This window comes from Mobula birostris, chromosome 6 (genome assembly GCF_030028105.1).
Source record: "Mobula birostris isolate sMobBir1 chromosome 6, sMobBir1.hap1, whole genome shotgun sequence".
Classification (NCBI taxonomy): Eukaryota; Metazoa; Chordata; class Chondrichthyes; order Myliobatiformes; family Myliobatidae; genus Mobula; species Mobula birostris.
This window is the reverse complement of record NC_092375.1, coordinates 140,201,545-140,220,140: the sequence shown is the minus strand read 5'-3', so window position 1 is coordinate 140,220,140 and position 18,596 is coordinate 140,201,545. Positions and strand designations below refer to the sequence as shown.

General features: G+C 42.2%; 1 protein-coding gene across 2 annotated transcripts in view; it reads left to right on the top strand.

Annotated features, from left to right (window-relative positions):
* s100b (S100 calcium binding protein, beta (neural)) overlaps positions 1-18,596 on the top strand; it is a 39,605-nt gene that overhangs the window by 11,236 nt on the left and 9,773 nt on the right. For both annotated transcript variants that reach the window (XM_072261475.1, XM_072261476.1), the window contains exon 3: positions 11,704-11,873. In XM_072261475.1, the coding sequence (XP_072117576.1) occupies positions 11,704-11,850 (147 nt within the window). In that variant the 3' untranslated portion in view covers positions 11,851-11,873. The remainder of the gene's footprint in view (positions 1-11,703; positions 11,874-18,596) is intronic.

Genomic DNA, 18,596 nt, shown 5'->3' with positions numbered 1-18,596 from the left:
CCCCCCGCCGCACCTTAACTGAATTTTACAGGAGCACCATTGAGAGCATGTTGACAAGCTGCATCTCCATCTGGTATGGGAGCAGTTGAGCATCAGACTGAATGTCCTACAAAGGATGGAGTGTGAGAATGGTTGAGAATATCACTGGGGACATTTATCAGGAATGCTGCATACACAGAGTCCTTAGCATTATCAAGGATCCCACCCACCCATCCATCCAAAGAGCACCCTCTTTGACTTTCTACCATCAGGCAGGAGACTCCAATGCAAAAAACAAGAACACCTAGGATTGATAACAGATTCTTCCCTCAGGTCATTAGGTTTCTGAACTCCCTGCTGCATTGCATTTAAAGTGTCACTAGTTAATCTATTCTGGGCCTGACAATATGTAATTTATATACTGTACTTTGTTTATTTGTGTAATTCATCTGTACATTTTATCCTTACTTTCCATAGTTATTCTGTGTTATGTGTATTACTGTGCTTTACAGCATGGCTCGGAGAAACATTGTCTCATTTGACGGTATACATGTATATAGTTAAATTACAATAGACTTGACTTGTGTAGATGTGCTCTAAGATGGGGAGGGCTTTACCCATGATGGACAGGCCGTATCCGCTACTTTTTGTAGAATTTTCCTTTCAAGGTCATTGGTGTTTCCATACTAGGCTGTGATGCAGCCAGTCAATATACTCTCCACCACACATCTATAGAAGTTTGTCAAAGTTTGTCATATCATACTGAAACTTCACAAACTTCCAAAAAACTAGATCCACTCCCATGCTATCTTTGTAATTGCACTTAAGTGCTGCACCCAGGCCAGGCCCTCTGAAATGAGAACACTGAGGAAATTAAAGTTGCGTACCCGCTCTGTTTTGTATCTAATATTTCAGTAATATTTGAGTAATCTTGTAAATATATTGTATGGTTAAGCATTCTTGTTTGTTTCAATAATTCATTACGGGTTATATGTATAAATACATGAATTGCACATGGCATCACATGACCGCATGATTCACATGTGCATGCCACATCCCCTGCAATGAAGCCAACTGAAAGCGAATTAAGAAAAGTACTGGATGATGCCAAAATGGTTTCCATGCTGTACGCAATTTCACCATGGCCCAACAGAGGGCAAGCAGGTTGGTGCCAGCCTCTGCCTCTGGTTGGAAAGCATATTGGACCAAGGAAGGGCCATGCTGCTCACAGAAAGCATGAAACTGAGCAAAATAATGGTTCAACTACAAACGTTCCTGTTGGCAAAATATCCGAGAAAGCTTCTGATATGGTAATCAGGTCATTACTTGCAAAATGTGTTTTAAGCTGGTAGAGAGGTCAAGGAGCTTCAGGAAAGTTGCAAGCATTCGGCTTTTGTGAGTATAAAGAACCAGAATCTACTCTGTGTGCATTAAGGTTACTGCATGAATTTCAAGTGGGAGACAAAAAGCTGCTTGTAAAAGTAGATTTAAAGATCAAAGCTCAGCTGGATGAATGGAAGTTTATAATGAAAGGAGTTAATGGAGATACAAAAACTGGGGATTCATCAGATGATGTTGTGGATGGGGCAACCCAAAGGAGAGATTAGATTGTAAAAGGAGCAATAGAGGGATTAATAAAAGATAATCCTGTGAGTTAAATGCATCTTCCCAAGATCAAGATGCACAAACTAGAAGAAGAAAAAGGAAGAGGAAGGAAAGTGTCCAGAGCTGTCAGAACCACTTCCTGTAATCTCAGAGTCTTCTCCTACAGTCGCCACAGAGGAGGCCCCAGAACCTGAGATTGTTTTCACAGCCACAAGTCCCTCCTGCCAAGCAGAGTACCACCCCCACCGCCCCCCCGTCACAAAGGACATTATCACACAAGAGTAAGAAATCTTCCACAACAATTAAATTTTTAAGCCTAAATGGAACAATTTAAAATTTATGATGCGTGGATGTCTGTGTATAGTAGTTGTATTTTATAACATACCGTGTATATAGTTGAGATGCATCCTCCATTGAGTTGGAGTTTGTAGCTTAGCAGGGAGGAGTGTTGTGTATTTAATATTTCAGTAGCATTTGAGTAATCTTATAAATATATTGTTTGATTAAGCATTCCTGTTCACTTCAATAATTCATTATGGCTTACATGTATAAATATGTGATATCGCATACATTATCATGCCACCACATGCTACATACGAGCCCCACTTAAAGTAAACACAAAGTTAGGTCCACAATCCCATACTCCCATGTCTTCTGTTGAATTAGTTTATTGCCTTAAAGTTACAAAACATAATGCTCTCCACCTTTGACCCTCAGATAAAGACTGGCCCTTGAACGCGTTTTCTCTTCCTGAAGTTAATAATCAGCTGCTTGGTTTTGCTGACATTGAGTAAGAGGTTAAATGGTTAACGTAACTAAATGGTAATTTAAAAAGCAGACACAAGGATATCTGCAGATGCTGGAAATTCAAGCAACACACACAAAAAATGCTGGTGAACGCAGCAGGCCAGGCAGCATTTTTTTGTTGTGTGTTACTTAAAAGGCAGTAAATGGTTAAGATTCAAGATTCGAGTTTATTTGTCACATGTACATTGAAGTGTGTTGTTTGTGTTAACAACCAACACACCCAGGGGTGAGCTGGGGTCAGCCCACAAGTTTTGCCACACATTCCAGCACCAACAAAGCGTGCCTACAATGCTCAGCAGAACTACAAAAAACACAACAAAACAGAACAGAACATGCAACAAAACAACAACAGCAAAATAAGCCCTGTTCCCATCCAACGCAGATCTATAGATTATCTGGATTCTTCAGCCCCCAGCGGACTGGAACTTGGACTCGGACTTGGAGATGGTGGACCTTCAAATCTGAGCTCACTAGTGCAGGTTGGAGGGGCTGAATGGCCTCCTGCTCCTCATTCATGAGTTTCTCTGTGCCTGTTCACAGAAATCAGTGATAAATGCTTGTTGGTTTGAATAGTCCTCAACTTTTCAGAGAGGGAAAGAAGAAGGGAAGGAGAGAGGATAAGAGAGAGTAAAAAGGGGTGGAGGGGAGAGGAGGAAAGAAACAAAATAAATCATAAGAGAAGTGATGGTCTGAGGAAAGAGACCCAGAGGCTATTAAGAAGTATCATTAATACACTCCTGGAGCTTCCTGTACTCCTTTTCATTTTTCTGTCAGCCCTTTATTAATTAATGAAATCTTGGTGCTTTTCCCAGAATCACTCAACAAAGAGAAATGAAAATTGCTCTGGCCTCTGCTGTGAGTGGAACTGCAAAGATGCACTCTATTCTCTGTACCCAGTGAAATGGTGAAAACCATGCTCATAGAATCCATTTATTATTTCTCAAAGAAAAACCACCAAGGAAAGTTTCATAACTGTATTTAAGATGTGCCCACTGGCCAAATCAAAGGAGTTCTTCAGCTGTGGATAAGTGACTAATGGGGGGGATGGTTGGAGGGTGGTTTGTAGATTGTGACTGCTACAAAGGCAGGTATTGTGTTGGTGAAGAACCTGCCGCAATCATGAGCCACAACACTGATTGTTCAGGCATGCTGTCCAACACTGGCTGCCTTCAGTGAACAAAACAATGTTGCGATCCTGTTTTGCCTTCATTTTTTCTTTCCTCACTGGGTGTCATGCATTGCTCGTGTGACCATTCTTGCAACAGCATTGTCCGGATGTGCCAAAGTCAAAGTTCAAAGTAAAATTTATTAACAAACATGCCGACGTTACCATATACTACCTGAGATTCATTTTCATGCATGCATTTACAGGAAAATAAAGAATTACAATACGATTTATGAAAAACTCTGCGTAAGCAAAGACTGACAAAGAACAAAAAAAACAAACAAGCAAGCAGCCAAATCAATCACTGAAGGCTGGAGTGAATTAACTGCACATGCTCCCGGCTTAATGCAGGCAGACATCGAGCAGAGTAATGGGAATCTAAAGCAGGAATCCCACCAGCTTTCCACAGCCTAAATCAGAAGCAAAGTCCTTTACACATAAGACCATATGATAAAGGAGCAGAACTAGGCCATTTGACCCATCGAGTCTGCTCTACCATTCCATCATGGCTGATTTATTTTTCCTCTCAGCCTCACTCTCTTGCCTTCACCCTTAACCTTTGACATGCTTACTAACAACCTATTAACTTCCGTTTTAAATATACCGAATGATTTGGCCTCCATGGCTGTCTGTGGCAATAAATTCCACAGACACACCACCACCTAGGTAAAGAAATTCCTCTTCATCTTTGTTCTGAAGGGTCGTCCTTCTATTCTGAGGCTTTGGTCCTAGATCTCCCCCACTATAGGAAACATCCTCTCCACATCCACTCCATCTAGGCCTTTCAATATTTGATAGGTTTTAATGAGATCTAAACTTCTAATTCTTCTAAATTGCAGCATATCCCAAGCCAGAGTATCCAATAGCTATCAGCTAAACCAACGAAGTTGTAAAATTGAAATGAACTGTTATTCTATGTGTCTTAGACACTTGTCAAATAAATGCTGAAAAAAAAATTAAATGTTTTGCTAATAACATCAGCATCATCAACACTAATTTGTCTTTCTATTGTCAGTCCTGCATTGGCAAGCAACTCACAGTCTCCACCCAGCTCGCAGGAGTCATGTGCCACACAATGCAGTTCATTGACTTTAGTTTGGCATTCAATACTGTGACCCCCAAACTTCGCCAGCTTGGTACCAGCTCATCTCTCTGCAATTGGACCTTGGGCTTTCTGACTAACAGACCCCAATCAGTTAAGTTAGACAACCTCTCCTCCTCCACTCTCACCCTGAACACCGGCGTGCCTCAAGGCTGTGTGCTGAGCCCTCTCCTGTACTCCCTTTTCACCTAAGACTGCATTCTTGTACATGGTCTTAACTCCATAATCAAATTCGCAGACGACACCACGGTGGTTGGCCTGATCAGAGGGGATGATGAGACGGCCTACACTGCAGGGACGAGGTCCAGCACCTGGCCATGTGGTGTGCCGACAGCAACCTGGCCCTTAACACCCAGAAGACCAAGGAGATCATTGTGGACTTCAAGCATGCTAGGAGCCACACTCAGATCCCCATCTACATCAACGGAGCTGTAGTGGAGTGTGTATCAAGCTTCAAATTCCTTGGTGTCCACATTTCCGAGGATCTCACCTGGTCCCTGAACTCCTCCATCCTGATCAAAAAGGTGCAACAGCGCCTTTATTTCCTGCGGAAATAAAGCTCACCTCTGTCCCAGGATACTGACGGACTTTTACCGCTGTACCATTGAGAGCATACTCATCAACTCCATTTCAGTGTGGAATGGCAATTGTTCCGTATCGGACCGCAAAGCACTCCAGCGTGTGGTGAAAATTGTCCAGCTGATTATCGGCACCCAATTGCTCACCATTGAGAACATCTACCATAAACGCTGCCTGGGCAGGGTGAAAAGCATTATCAAGGATGCATCTCACCCTAACCATGGACTTTTTACTCTCCTCCCATCCGGTAGGCACTACAGGAGCCTCCGCTCCCACACCAGCAGGCACAGGAACAGCTTCTTCCCTGAGGCTGTGACCCTGCTGACCCTCACATCACAGCGCTAAGCAGTATTGCATCCATAATTGTACTGTCTCAGTACTTTTATATTTGTGTGCTGTAGCACTTACTTTTTATTCACAGTTATTTTGTAAATAACACTATTCTTTGCATTTCTGGTTAGATGCCAACTGCATTTCATTGGCTTTGTATCTGTACTCAGCACAATGACAATGAAGTTTAATCTAATCTAATTTCCAACTCATCACCTGCAGCCTATTTAAATCCAACTTCCATCCACGGTCCGTGTTCACCCACCACACTAGCCAGCCTCAACCTATTGCTCCTAGCCTTCAGTTACCTTGCTGCCTATGGTGCTTAGAATCTGTTTTCTCTCATTTTGTGGTCCCTCATGGTTCGTTATTTTGTAGTTGATTATTAAAGTTATTGCTCACTACTCCGCTGCTCTGGTTTTGGGTCAAGCCTCCGCAACTTTCCTGACAGGATAGGTGAACCAACGATTGACACATACATACAATCCATCTGCTTGCCATTCCCTTCCAGCTCTCCGTCTTGATACAGCAAACCTGTGCGAGTCAATTTCCTCCCTTTGAGCCTCAGTTGCCACCATCCTTTGGGATCACACCTACCTTCCACATGTTCTGCCTCAAACCCATTGTCCATGGACCATTCAACTCACATGAGCCTACACCTGCAGAACTTTGGATGGTGGAATATGGTCCAGTGTACGCAGTTCACTGGCTGGTGGTCTCACATCTTTGTGGAGGGGGTGTGCAGTACCTGGTCAACTAGGAAGGGTACAGCTCAGTTCAGTTTCATATGGGATCCACGGCTTATCGAGGTGGTCTACCAGACCCATGCTGATCATCCTGGGCTATTGGGTGTCAGATGGAGGAGGAGTTTTCCTGTCAGGCCAGCACTGGCAGGCATCTTCCAATCTCCACTCAGCTAACAGGAGTCGCCTGCAACTCATTTCCAACTGATCACCTGCAGCCTATTTAAATCCAGCTCCCAACCACAGGTCTTTGTCACTCACTGAACTAGCCATCCTCAACCAGTTGTCCATAGCCTTCAGTTACCTTGTTGCTTGTGGTGTTTAGTGTCTCTTCTCTCTCATTTTGTGGCCCCTCATCCCTCGTGGCTTGTTATTTTCACATTCTGTTATTACAGATATTCACTGAATTGTCTCTGCTGCCCTGCTTTTGGGCCAAGCCTTCTCTACATTTCCTGCCTTTCACATAATGAAAGTCCAGGAGTTTCAACCAATGGTCATGGACTTGCCAAACCAGAAGGAGATTCTCATGCAGATTCAGTTTGAAAAACATTTAAACAAATATTCTTATGAAAAAGCTGAGATATTTATCCAGAGAATTCCAGAGTTTAAGGTCCTGTCAGCTTAAGGAAAACAGAACTAAAGGAGTGTAGGGCAACAGGGAATGGGGAGAGTCCCTGGAATAGAGAGGCAAAATCACAGAGATCTGATCCTTGGTGTTGGGAAACACAAAACAACCATTGATCACAGAGTGTGGGGATTGATGAAAAGAGATTTGATGCTCAGTCTCAGCCAGGGCATGACATTTATTTTGGTGTGTGTTGTACGGTCAGGTCTTGTATTTCTTCTCAAAGCATGTTGGATGTGGAATTCCAAGGTTGTTTTCCCTAATGTTCCTGAATTTAATCCAGAGAGTGTGAGGTAACACATTTGGAGAGGTGCCACAAAGCAAAGGGAAGAAAAACAAGTGGAAGGATAGGGTCAGAGGAGAAAGAATGCTGGTGTAGGCTGGTACAGGCTGGTAGAGACAGATATAGGCTGGTAATAGATTGGTATAGAATGGTACAGGCTGGTACAATCTGGTATAGCGTGGTATAGGCTGGTGCAGACAGGTATGGGCTGATACAGACTGGTTTAGGCTTATACAGACTGGTATAGGCTGGTAGAGGCTGGTATAGGGTGCTACAAACTGGTACAGATTGGTAAGGCTGGTATAGGATGGTACAGGCTGGTGAAGATAGCTATAAATTGGTACAGACTAGTATAGACTGATACAAGCTGGTATAGGCTGGTACAAGCTGATACAGACTGGTGTAGGGTGGTACACTGGTACAGACTGTTATAAGTTGGTACAGACTAGTACAGGCTGGTATAGAGTGGTATAGGCTGGTAGTGACTGGTACAGGCTAGTAGAGACTACTACAGGCTGGTATAAGCTGAAATAGGCTCATATAGGCTGGCACAGGCCTTTACAGACTGGTACATCAATGGTACATTGCCTCTATTCAAATCAGCAAGAATTATGCTGGGCAGCCTGCAAGTGTCGCCACACTTCCAGTACCAGTGTAGCATGCTCACAACTCCCTAACCCTAACCATATGTCTTTTTTTGTTTTGGAATGTGGGAGGAAACCTGAGCACCTGGGGGAAACCCATGCACTGACAGGGTGAGTGTACAAACTCCTTACCGATAGCAGCACATACAAACCCTCATGTTACAGCTGGCACTGTAAAGCATTGCACTAACTGCAAAGCTATCGTTCTTGAATGCTTAAAGATGACAAGACACTCCAGTAAGATGGCTAACATGAGGGAATGCAAGTTGCTATTGTTTATTGGCCTAGGCATGGACTATAAAGACATGAGATGATGTTGGATCGTATACAACAATACCTACACCACAGCTGAGTGCAGCTTATTGTTCTAGTCATGTGAGTGTCTTGAGAGACTTATTAGGATGTAGTCAGGACTAAAAGTTGTAGCTATAAGGACAGATTGGATAAGTTGGGATTCTTAGAAACAGAGATTTAAAGCAGATAAAATAATAAAGGATCTACTGCGAGTAAAATAAGAAGGACTTGTAGGAGGATAGGCTGAGCGAGCTAGGGCTTGTCCCTTTTGAGTGAAGGAAGACGAGAAGGAAGTGACAAAGGTGTACCAGGTGAAAGGAGGCATAGATCAACTGGACATCCAGAGGCTTTTTCCCCAAGGCAAAATGGCTAATAATTTTAAGGTGATTGGAGGAAAGCATAGAGAGGATGTCAGAGGTGGTTTTTTTACACAGTGTGATGGGTGTGTGAAACACCTTGCCGAGGGTATTGTAGAGGCAAATACATTAGCGACATTTAAGAAATTCTTGGATAAACACATAAATGATAGAAAAATAGCGGAATAAGCAGGAAGGAAGATTTAGATTGATCTTAGACTAGGTTAAAAGGTTGGTACAACATCATGGGCCAGAGGGCCTGTACGGTGTTGTACTGTTCTATGTTCTACGTTGAATCATCGAACTTACAAATTGACATGAATGTCAGGTTTTGGTTGAAAATATGGCCTAGTATTTTGATCTGTCTGCAGCGCCTGACACCTGAGATAGTATATGTTAAAGAAACATAGTGGGAAAGCTTTCAGTTTCAAACAGTGAATGGCGGTGCTGGTTTGAAGGGCTGAATGGTCTACTCCTGCACCTATTGTCTATCGTCTAATATGGCTTCCAAAATACTTCAGTCTGAATGTTGTTTCCTTAGCCTCCACATTGGGCAAATCCTTGCAATAACTAAGCTTATCTGATCATTGCTATTAAATGCCATATCTTCGCGACCAACATTACTTTTTGCTGATTGTCATTTGGCCATCACTCTTGACAGTAATCATATCATCAGATCCCCACCTCCTCTTTCAGCATCATCCAGGACCCTAAAAAGACTTTACAAACAATGAAGTGATGTCAGTTATGTGTTGTCCAGACAAGCCTACAATATCTTTCAACCATATAGTCTGTTTTTTTTTACACAGCTGGCTGAAGCAAAGCAAGAACTTTCAAAGTTGTTAAAATGTGATTTTTTTTACAAGGAAATCTTTATGAATTTTGTTTCATAAAAACAACAAAAACATGGAGGTAAGTCTGCAGTGTGATGAAATGTCTCATTCTATTGCATTGTGTTTCTGAACAGTTCTCTTTAAATTAACATGTGATTACTTTTTAAAAGCTTGAAGGTAATGTTAAAGTGAAAGCACAGTGCGTGTGCGTGCGTGTGTGCGTGTGTGTGTGTCTGTCTGTGTGTTTATGTCAATCTGCTTCTAGTTCTGTATGTGTGTGTCTCTGTACATGGTTATGTGTGACCAAAATTGTCAGTGACCTTCAGCTCTACACTGATAAAGTATGACTATGACTATGCCAATAGGGACTCAGTTGTAATTCTCCTGAATCTAAGTGCAGACATCCCACCTCTCCCGGAAGTTCCGGGAGTCTCCCGCATATTAATAGTGGCTCCCTGATGCCTGCAAATTACATACAATGTCCCAGAAACCAATTTTTTTGAGAGACAGAGCGAGCGAGAGAGAGAGAGAGAGAGAGAGAGAGAGAGCGCGAGAGAGAGAGCGCGCAAGTGAGAGCGAGAGAGTGAGTGAGAGAAAGAGAGAGCGCGAGAGAGAGAGAGATCAAGTGAGAGCGAGAGAGAGAGAGCAGGAGAAAGAGAGCGCATGGGAAAGTGAGAGCGAGCGCGAGAGCGACCACGAGATAGAGAGCGCGCGCCATGGCAGAGTGTTCCAGAGTGGGGTACGTCACCCCACACTACATAAAGTGTACCCCTGCCTAATAGGGGTCAAAAATAATGACAGTGTTGCTCGCTACACTATTTGCAACAGTGACTTTTCTATTGCCCATGGTGGGTTAAGACTGTAAAAGACATGTTGAGGTGAGTCTACTCTATTGCAGACATTCCACCTCGCCCGGAAGTCTCCCGCAAATTGATGGTGCTACCTCCCTGAAATGAGTTTTTGCAGGGTGGGATGCCTGTAAGTGCTGCCTTTGACACAATTGACCACAACATTCTCCTAACTCACCTTGAGAACTGGGTTGGCCTCTCTGGTAGTGCCCATAATTTTTTTTCCATATCTCTTAGAAAATTTGTTGTCTGAGACCATTTTTTAAAAGAAACAATGTACTTTTTGGTGTTGCTCAGGGAAGCTGTCTTGGATCCCTACTCTTCTCCTTATACATGCTCCTCTTAGGAGACATCATTAGAGAGCATAAACCTGGTTCCCACAGTTAAGCATGTGATACATAGTTGCACGTTTTGGTTGAGCCTGATGATGACAACAGCTTATCTTCTCTGACTTCTGGTATTGTTGCAATAAACAAATGGATGAACAATAATTTCCTAAAACTAAATGAGGATAAAACTGAAATATTTTTAGTTGTCCCAAAGTAAAAAGAAATAAATTTTTGATAAACTTGGGAATTTTGGCTTCCCATGTAAAATCTGAAGTGACAAGCGTAATTTTCGACTCAGACTTGAATTTTAAATCTCACATAAAGGAAGGGACCAGAGCAGCATCTCCACACTTAAGAAATGTTGCAAAGGTATGTCTGTTTCTGTCACAAAATGATCCTGAAAAACTAATTCAGGCCTTTATATTGAATAGACTAGATTACTGCAATGCACATTTTCAGAATCAAAATCAGGTTTATTATCACCGGATTGTGTTGTGAAATTTGTTAATTTAGCCTAATTTGTTTACTGGCTTTCCAAAGCAATCAAATGACAGACAAACTTCAACTCATTCAGAATGCCTCTGCTAGACTTGTAATCAAAACCAGGATGAGGGAACATATCACTCCCTTACTAGCTTCTCTGTATTGGCTTGCTGTATCTTTTATCATTGATTTTAAAGTTCACTTGGTTGTTTTTAAAGCTGTCAGTGGTCTGGGACCAAAGTACATCGCAGAACCATTTTTGCTTTATAATCCTACTCGAGCTCTCAGGTCTCCTCCCAGCTGTCTCTTAAACTTAAACAATCCTCCTCAAAAGATAATTGGCAGGTCAGCTTTCTTGATCTACGCTCCTAAATTGTGGAACTTAATATATAATACTATAAGGGATGCAGACTCAGTTAACACTTTTAAACAGCAGCTCAAAACCAATTTATTAACCTTGTTTTAAACTAACACCTTTTTGTCTCTCACTTGCATGTTTGCACTTTATCCCAGTGTAAAGCATTTGAACTACATCATTTGTATGAAAAGTACCTGTGTGTCTGTATGTCTGTACATGTATATTGTATATACTGAACGTGTGTGTGTGTGTGTGTGCGCGTGCGCGCACGTATACAGGTATATACATATTGGCTTTAGAAACTTGCAGTATTTTGTTTAACATAACACATTCTTTGTAGGACTTCAAAGACCAGGAGACCCTGGACAAGCTGATGGAAAGCCTAGACACTGATGGTGATGCAGAATGTGACTTCCAGGAGTTTGTTGCATTCATTAGTATGGTAACTGCAGCGTGTCACGAGTTCTTCGTGCAGAAGGATGAGTAGGCAGACCATATGGTCAAAACAATGTAAGTCACCCACTTCTTCATTGTTTCCACTGATAATGACTTGTGAGATTCCAATGGAGCAATAAAGCATTTGGTTTGGAGAGTCAGCAAAAAGCAATCATGAATGAATGTCATCTGTTGAAGTGATCAGCTCCAGCCTGATGGCAGGTCTGTAGAATGTCATGTGCTCCTGGCTTAGCTGACTATGTTTCAGAGCAACACACACAAAATGCCAGGGAGGGTGCATCTATGGAGAGGAATAAATAGTCAACGTTTTGGGCCAAGTCCCTTCATCAGGACAGGAAGGGAAGAGGAAAGAAGGGAAGAAAAGAAAGTTGGGGGAGGAGGAGGAGGAGTACAAGCTGGCAGGTAATAAGTAAAACCCAATGAAGGAGAAGGTAGGTGGATGGAGGATGGCTGTTAGCTTTCAGCTACCCCAGTGTGCTTGCAAATACAGATGCAAGTACAAGACAAATGTGAAGCACAGCACAGGTCCTCCCTACGTTCTGATTCCCATTATGGCAGATATCACATTTCAGATTCAGATTTATTGATCACAAGTACATCAAAGCATAAAGCATGTCATTTATGTTAACAACCAACATACCCAAGGATGTACTGGGGCAGCCACAAGTGTCACCACAACACAGTACGCCCATAGTGCTCAACACAGAACACAACAAAATACAGCATAGCAAGCAACAAAGCAGCAGCATGTTTTAGCTTACAGCAGCGGCAAATTCCTCCAGCTGGTCTCCAAAATCCATGGGCTGTTCTTGGGTCATGCTTAGGTAAACTGGGGGATGTGTATAAGGACATTTAAAGATCTTTGCATTGCTTCTAACTAATCTGACCTGTGAATTTGATGGAGCAATGAAAAGGGAACAACATTCATCTAACTTCCACTTGTACTTAAGGTTATTGTACTCTGGATGAATAAAGGAAATTTAATTAGTAGTGTAACTCTGTGCTGCTGTAGAAGTGGGGTGTACGCATATCACAGGGAGAAAGAAATATCTTGCAGTTACACCTATGACATTTCAAAAACACAAGATATTTTGCAGATACTAAAAATCCAGAGAAACACATACAAAATGCAGGAGGAACTCAGCAGGACAGGCAACATCCATGATGTTTCAAATGCTTCAGGTGTTTGAGGCCCAGCACAGCCCAGCAAGCCCCCAGGATTCATCCTTTAAGATATCTAATGCCTTTCTCATCGCAATTTGTTCTAGAATTTCACTACTGCCACCCTGAACTCTCAAACTACAACGTCCTTCTCCACAGTGAATTTTAGACCTCACCATTGGCTCCATGTACCACCTTAATGTTCCATAGCAACAACTCAAAATAAGCAACAGCAGTTTTTAGCTGTCCATCAGCCACCCAGAGGTTCTTCTAGTCATCTACAGCCAAAATCCTATTGGGGACAACACAGTTACATAATGGTTAGCGCAAGCACTTTACAGAGCCAGCCGGTGATCTACAACTGGGGTTCAGTTCCCACCGTCCATGCTGACCATCAAGTTGCTTTCTGTGCTAATCCCATTCTTCAGTATTTTAGTCCAGTTTAAGTGCTCATCGAAATAGATCTCAAATGTCCTGAGAGCCTCTGGCTCCACCATCTACTCAGGCAGTGCATTACAGATTCCAACAACCCTCAGAGTGGTAAAATTCTTTCTTAACTTCTCCCTGAATCTCATAGCCATGACCTTAAGCTAGACTGACTAGTTCTATTAATTTATGCTGTTGGGAAAAAAAGTCTCAACATCTATGCTATCCATGCCCCACATAATGTTGTACATGTGTATCTAGCACCCCCTCCCGCCCCAGCCTCCCCACCTCCAAGGTTGTTGGAACTGGAGATGCTATTTCCATAAAGTTCTATGGAAGTGAAGAATGAGGTGAAAATCTTATGGTTACCACCCTTTTTAATAGTTCATCACAGTACAGTTAGAAGGGGTCAGCAAGAAATCTAACGAGAAGTAAGGAAAGTAACAAAAGACTGGAGCTCGTGTTCTCCCCTTGTACTGCAAGCTAGTTTAGGTTGGACAGATAAGGAGCATCCTCGAACAGGAATTGACTGTGAACAAGAAGGACATTCTTGCTTTACGTCGCCATGACACTTCAGGCTGACAGACAAATTTAAAAATCTAATCAATAATTTATACAAACATACATTGAAGCGAGGATAAAAAAGTGAAAGTAAAAGAAAAAAATTCAAGTTAAATAGCAGCAGAGACCCTAACTTAACACAGACTATTTGGTCTCGGCTCATAGCTGAAATGCTCAATGCCAGGTGATAAGGTACACACTGTCTGCTGCCTGAGAGAGTGCTGGAGGCAGAGACTCTCAACAAATACCTGGACAACCGCCTGCATTACCATGCATTGAAAACCATGCATCAAATGCTGGTAAGTTGTTAAATTGGTACAATTACTGTCACAGGTACCTAGGTGCAATGAAAAAACATTGTTCTGCGTGTTTTCCAAACAGATCAATCCATTATAGTGGTGCACTGAGATAAAACAATAATGGAATAAGGTGTTGGTGCAGGTGTTGGGTCTGAAGATGTGATCAGCAGTGCAAGCAGACTATAGAGTGCAAAATTGGGAGGTCAAGATTCTATTTTATCATACTAGAGGACCTTCCAATAGTCTTATGAAAGCTGTTCTTGAGCCTGGTAGTATGTGCATTCAGATTTTTATATCTTCTGCCAACTGAGGCGTGAGAAGAGAGAATGTACGTGTGGAAAAAGGATGTACAGGTGGTTGTGGGGTCTTAAATTATGTTAGCTGTTTTAAAAGGGGTTAGTCTAGAGATTGGTACAGTCATAGTGGGCCGAAGGGCCTGTTTCTGTGCTCATGAATCCATGACCCTATAAAGTCCTGGTGAATTTCCACTGCACTAACTCCACACTTTCTACAGCGTGGTGCTGTAGTATTCTCTACCTTGTCAAATGAAAGAAAACTTCCTGTACACTTTCAGAACCAATTTATCAATCTGTCCCATACTCTTTCTATGATTCTTTGCCTTGTACACCAAGACCTTTCTGTTCCTTGGGGGATTCCAGGGTCCTATTGTTCATTGTGTGTATCCTAATCGTATTGGACTTCCCAATATGTGCATTGCTGAACAACTAGCTGATGTGTTCATTGATATCACTGCAACAGTCTGAGGCACCAACCTGTTTCAAGAGGGCTTCATTTATATTTGTGCCTAAGAAGAATGTGGCAACCTGCCTCAGTGACTATCGTCCAGTAGCACCTACATTGACAGTGATGAAGTGTTTTCAAATGTTATAGTCATAGTCATAGTCATAGTCATACTTTATTGATCCTGGGGGAAATTGGTTAAATTGTTGGTGATTAAATATATCAATGCCTGCCTCAGAAGTGACGATCTGCTCAAATTTGTCAACTGGCACAACACAGCCACAGCAGATGCCATTTCATTGGCTCTTCACTCAGCTGTGAAATATTTGGACAGCTAAGATGCATGCATCAGGACACTGCTATCAATGACAGTTTGGCATTCAATACTGTTGTCCTCTCAAATCTAATCAGTAAGCTTCAGGACCTTGGGCTCAATACCTCCTTGTACAATTTGATTTTTGCTTTACTCACCTGCAGACCCCAGTTAGTTTGGATTCACAATAAAATCTTCACGACAATCTCCATCAGCAAAGGTCACTTCATATTTATGACTGTGTGGCTAAGCACAGCTTCAATGCCATATTCCGGTTAGCTGATGACACCACTGTCGTAGGTTGAATCAAAGGTGGTGAGGAATAGGCATGTAGGAGAGAGATTGAAAATCTGACTCAATGGTTCCATAACAACAACCTCTTACTCAATGTCAACAACACCAAGGAGCTGATTATTGACTTCAGGAGGAGAAAAACAGAGGTCCTCATTGGAGGATCACAGGAGGAGAAGGTCAGCAACTGTAAATTTCTCAGTGTTATCATTTCAAAGGATCTGTCCTGGGCCCAGCATATGATGAAAGCATGGCAGCAGCTCTACTTCCTTAATAGTTTGCGAAGAATTGGCATGATAGCTAAAATTTGACAAACTTCGAGATGTGTTGTGGAGAGTGCAGTGACTGGTTGCACCACAGCCTGGTACAGAAACACCAATACTCTTGAATGGAAAATCCTACAAAACGTAGTGGATACTGCCCAGGCTATCACAGGCAAAGCCCTCCCCACCATTGAGTACATCTATACAGAGCACTGTCACAGGAAAGCAGCATCTGTTACCAAGGACGGCCATCACCCAGGCCATGCTTTCTTCTCACTACTGCAATCAGGAAAAGGGAAAGGAGTCTCAGAACCCACACCGCTAGTTTCAGGAACAGCTATACCCCTCAACCATCAGGCTCTTGAACTAATGGGAAAAACTTCACTCAACTTCATTCGCCCACATCACTGAACTGTTCCCAAAACCTATGGACTCACTTTCAAGGACCTTTCATGTCACTCGTTTAATATTAATTGCTTATTTATTTAATATTATTATTTCTTACTTTTTCTTGAGTATTTGTACAGTTTGTTGACCTTTGCACATTGGTTGTTTGTCCATGCTGTAGGGTATGGTCTTTCATTGACTCTATTATGTTATTACTTACTGAGTATGTCCACAAGTAAACACATCTCGGGGTATTATAGTGACATATGTGTACTTTGATAGTAAATTTACTTCGAAATTTGAATTTTTAAAATGATCACCTCATATTTTTCATGATTAAATTCAATCTTGCCAGCGCTGTTCCCATTTGATCAACTCATCAGTGTGAGTCCACAGCTGAAGATGACCCTCCTTACTATCAATAACGTCCAATTTCTGTGTCACCGGTAAATTTACGATTATCTATCCTCAATTTTCATCCTGCTCATTAATATATTCAGCAAGCAGCAAAGGTCCTAGATCCGTTCTCTCTGGGACACAACTGTGCACCAATCCATTCTTTGCCTTCCCAATAAAGGTCTTAAGGCTCATAATTACTCCCTCTGACACCCCCCATCAATTACCAAGCTAAAGAATAGGTCCAGCACCATTTATATTCCATTAGACCATAAGGTATATTCCAGTAGACTATCTACGTACTGGCACAAAAAGTTCTCCTGCATGCACTTCAAAAATCCACCTACCCCTTTAAGCCTGTTGCATTGTGATGATCCCAGTTAACATTGGGGAAGGCAAAATCTCTTACTGCTATTCCCTCATTCTCTGTAATTTGCTTAGCTACCTACTGCTCGATTTCCCCCAGTTGGAGGTGTGTACCACCCCTGCAAAGTTCAAAGTTCAAAGTAAATTCATTATCAAAGTAGATATATGTCACCATATACCACCCTGAGATTCATTTTCTTGTGGGCATTCGCAATGAATCCATAATAGAATAATAACTATAGAGAATCAATGAAAGACCACACCAACTTGGGCATTCAAACTGTGCAAAAGATAACAAGCTCTGCAAATACAAAAATAAATAATAATAATAATTAATAAGTAAGCAATAAATATCAAGAACCTGAGATAAAGAGTCCTTGAAAGTGAGTGCATAGGTTGTGGGAACATTTCAATGATGGGGCAAGTGAAACTGAGTGAAGTTTCTAGGGTTTCAAAGGTATATTTAATGTCAGAGAAATATATACAATATACATCCTGAAATACTTTTTCTTCACAACCATCCATGAAAACAGAGAAGTGCCCCCAAAGAATGAATGACAGTTAAATGTTAGAACCTCAAAATACCCTCCAGCTCCCCTCCATCCTGTGTGTAAGTGGCAGCGAGCAATGATCCCCACTCCCCCCACCAGCAAAAAAAAGCATTGGAACCCACCGCTGAGTACTCAAGCATGCAGCAAAGCAACAGCAAAGACAGACTTGCAGTGCTCCAAAGACTACTCGTTCACCCAATATTCGATGTACCACAGGCTCTCCCTCTCCCTAATAAGGGAGAAAGAGGTATCTTCGTTTCACAGCGAGAGGGGAGACATAACAAACAACTCATTGGTTTACGATGTTAGAAGTCTGTTGCGTCGCTTTTTCTGAGCTCTGTGCCCCAAGATCTCAAGTCTCTGGGCACACTTTACTTTACTTACTTTATACTTTATTGTCGCCAAACAATTGATATAGAACGTACAATTATCACAGCGATATTTGATTTTGCACTTCCCGCTCCCTGGATTACAAATCGATAGTAAATATTAAAAATTTAAATTATAAATCATAAATAGAAAATAGAAATATGGAAAGTAAGATAGTACAAAAAAACCGAGAGGCAGGTCTGGATATTTGGAGGGTACGGCCCAGATCCAGGTCAGGATCCGTTCAGCAGTCTTATCACAGTTGGAAAGAAGCTGTTCCCAAATCTGGCCATACGAGTCTTCAAGCTCCCAGAGGGAAGAGGGACGAAAAATGTGTTGGCTGGGTGGGTCGTGTCCTTGCTTATCCTGGCAGCACTGCTCCGACAGCGTGCGGTGTAAATTGAGTCCAAGGACGGAAGATTGGTTTGTGTGATGTGCTGGGCCATGTTCACGATCTTCTGCAGCTTCTTTCGGTCTTGGACAGGACAACTTCCATACCAGGTTGTGATACACCCTAGAAGAATGCTTTCTACGGTGCATCTATAAAAATTAGTGAGGGTTTTAGGGGACAGGCCAAATTTCTTTAGCTTTCTCAGGAAGTGAAGGTGCTGGTGGGCCTTCTTGGCAGTGGACTCTGCTTGGTTGGACCAAGT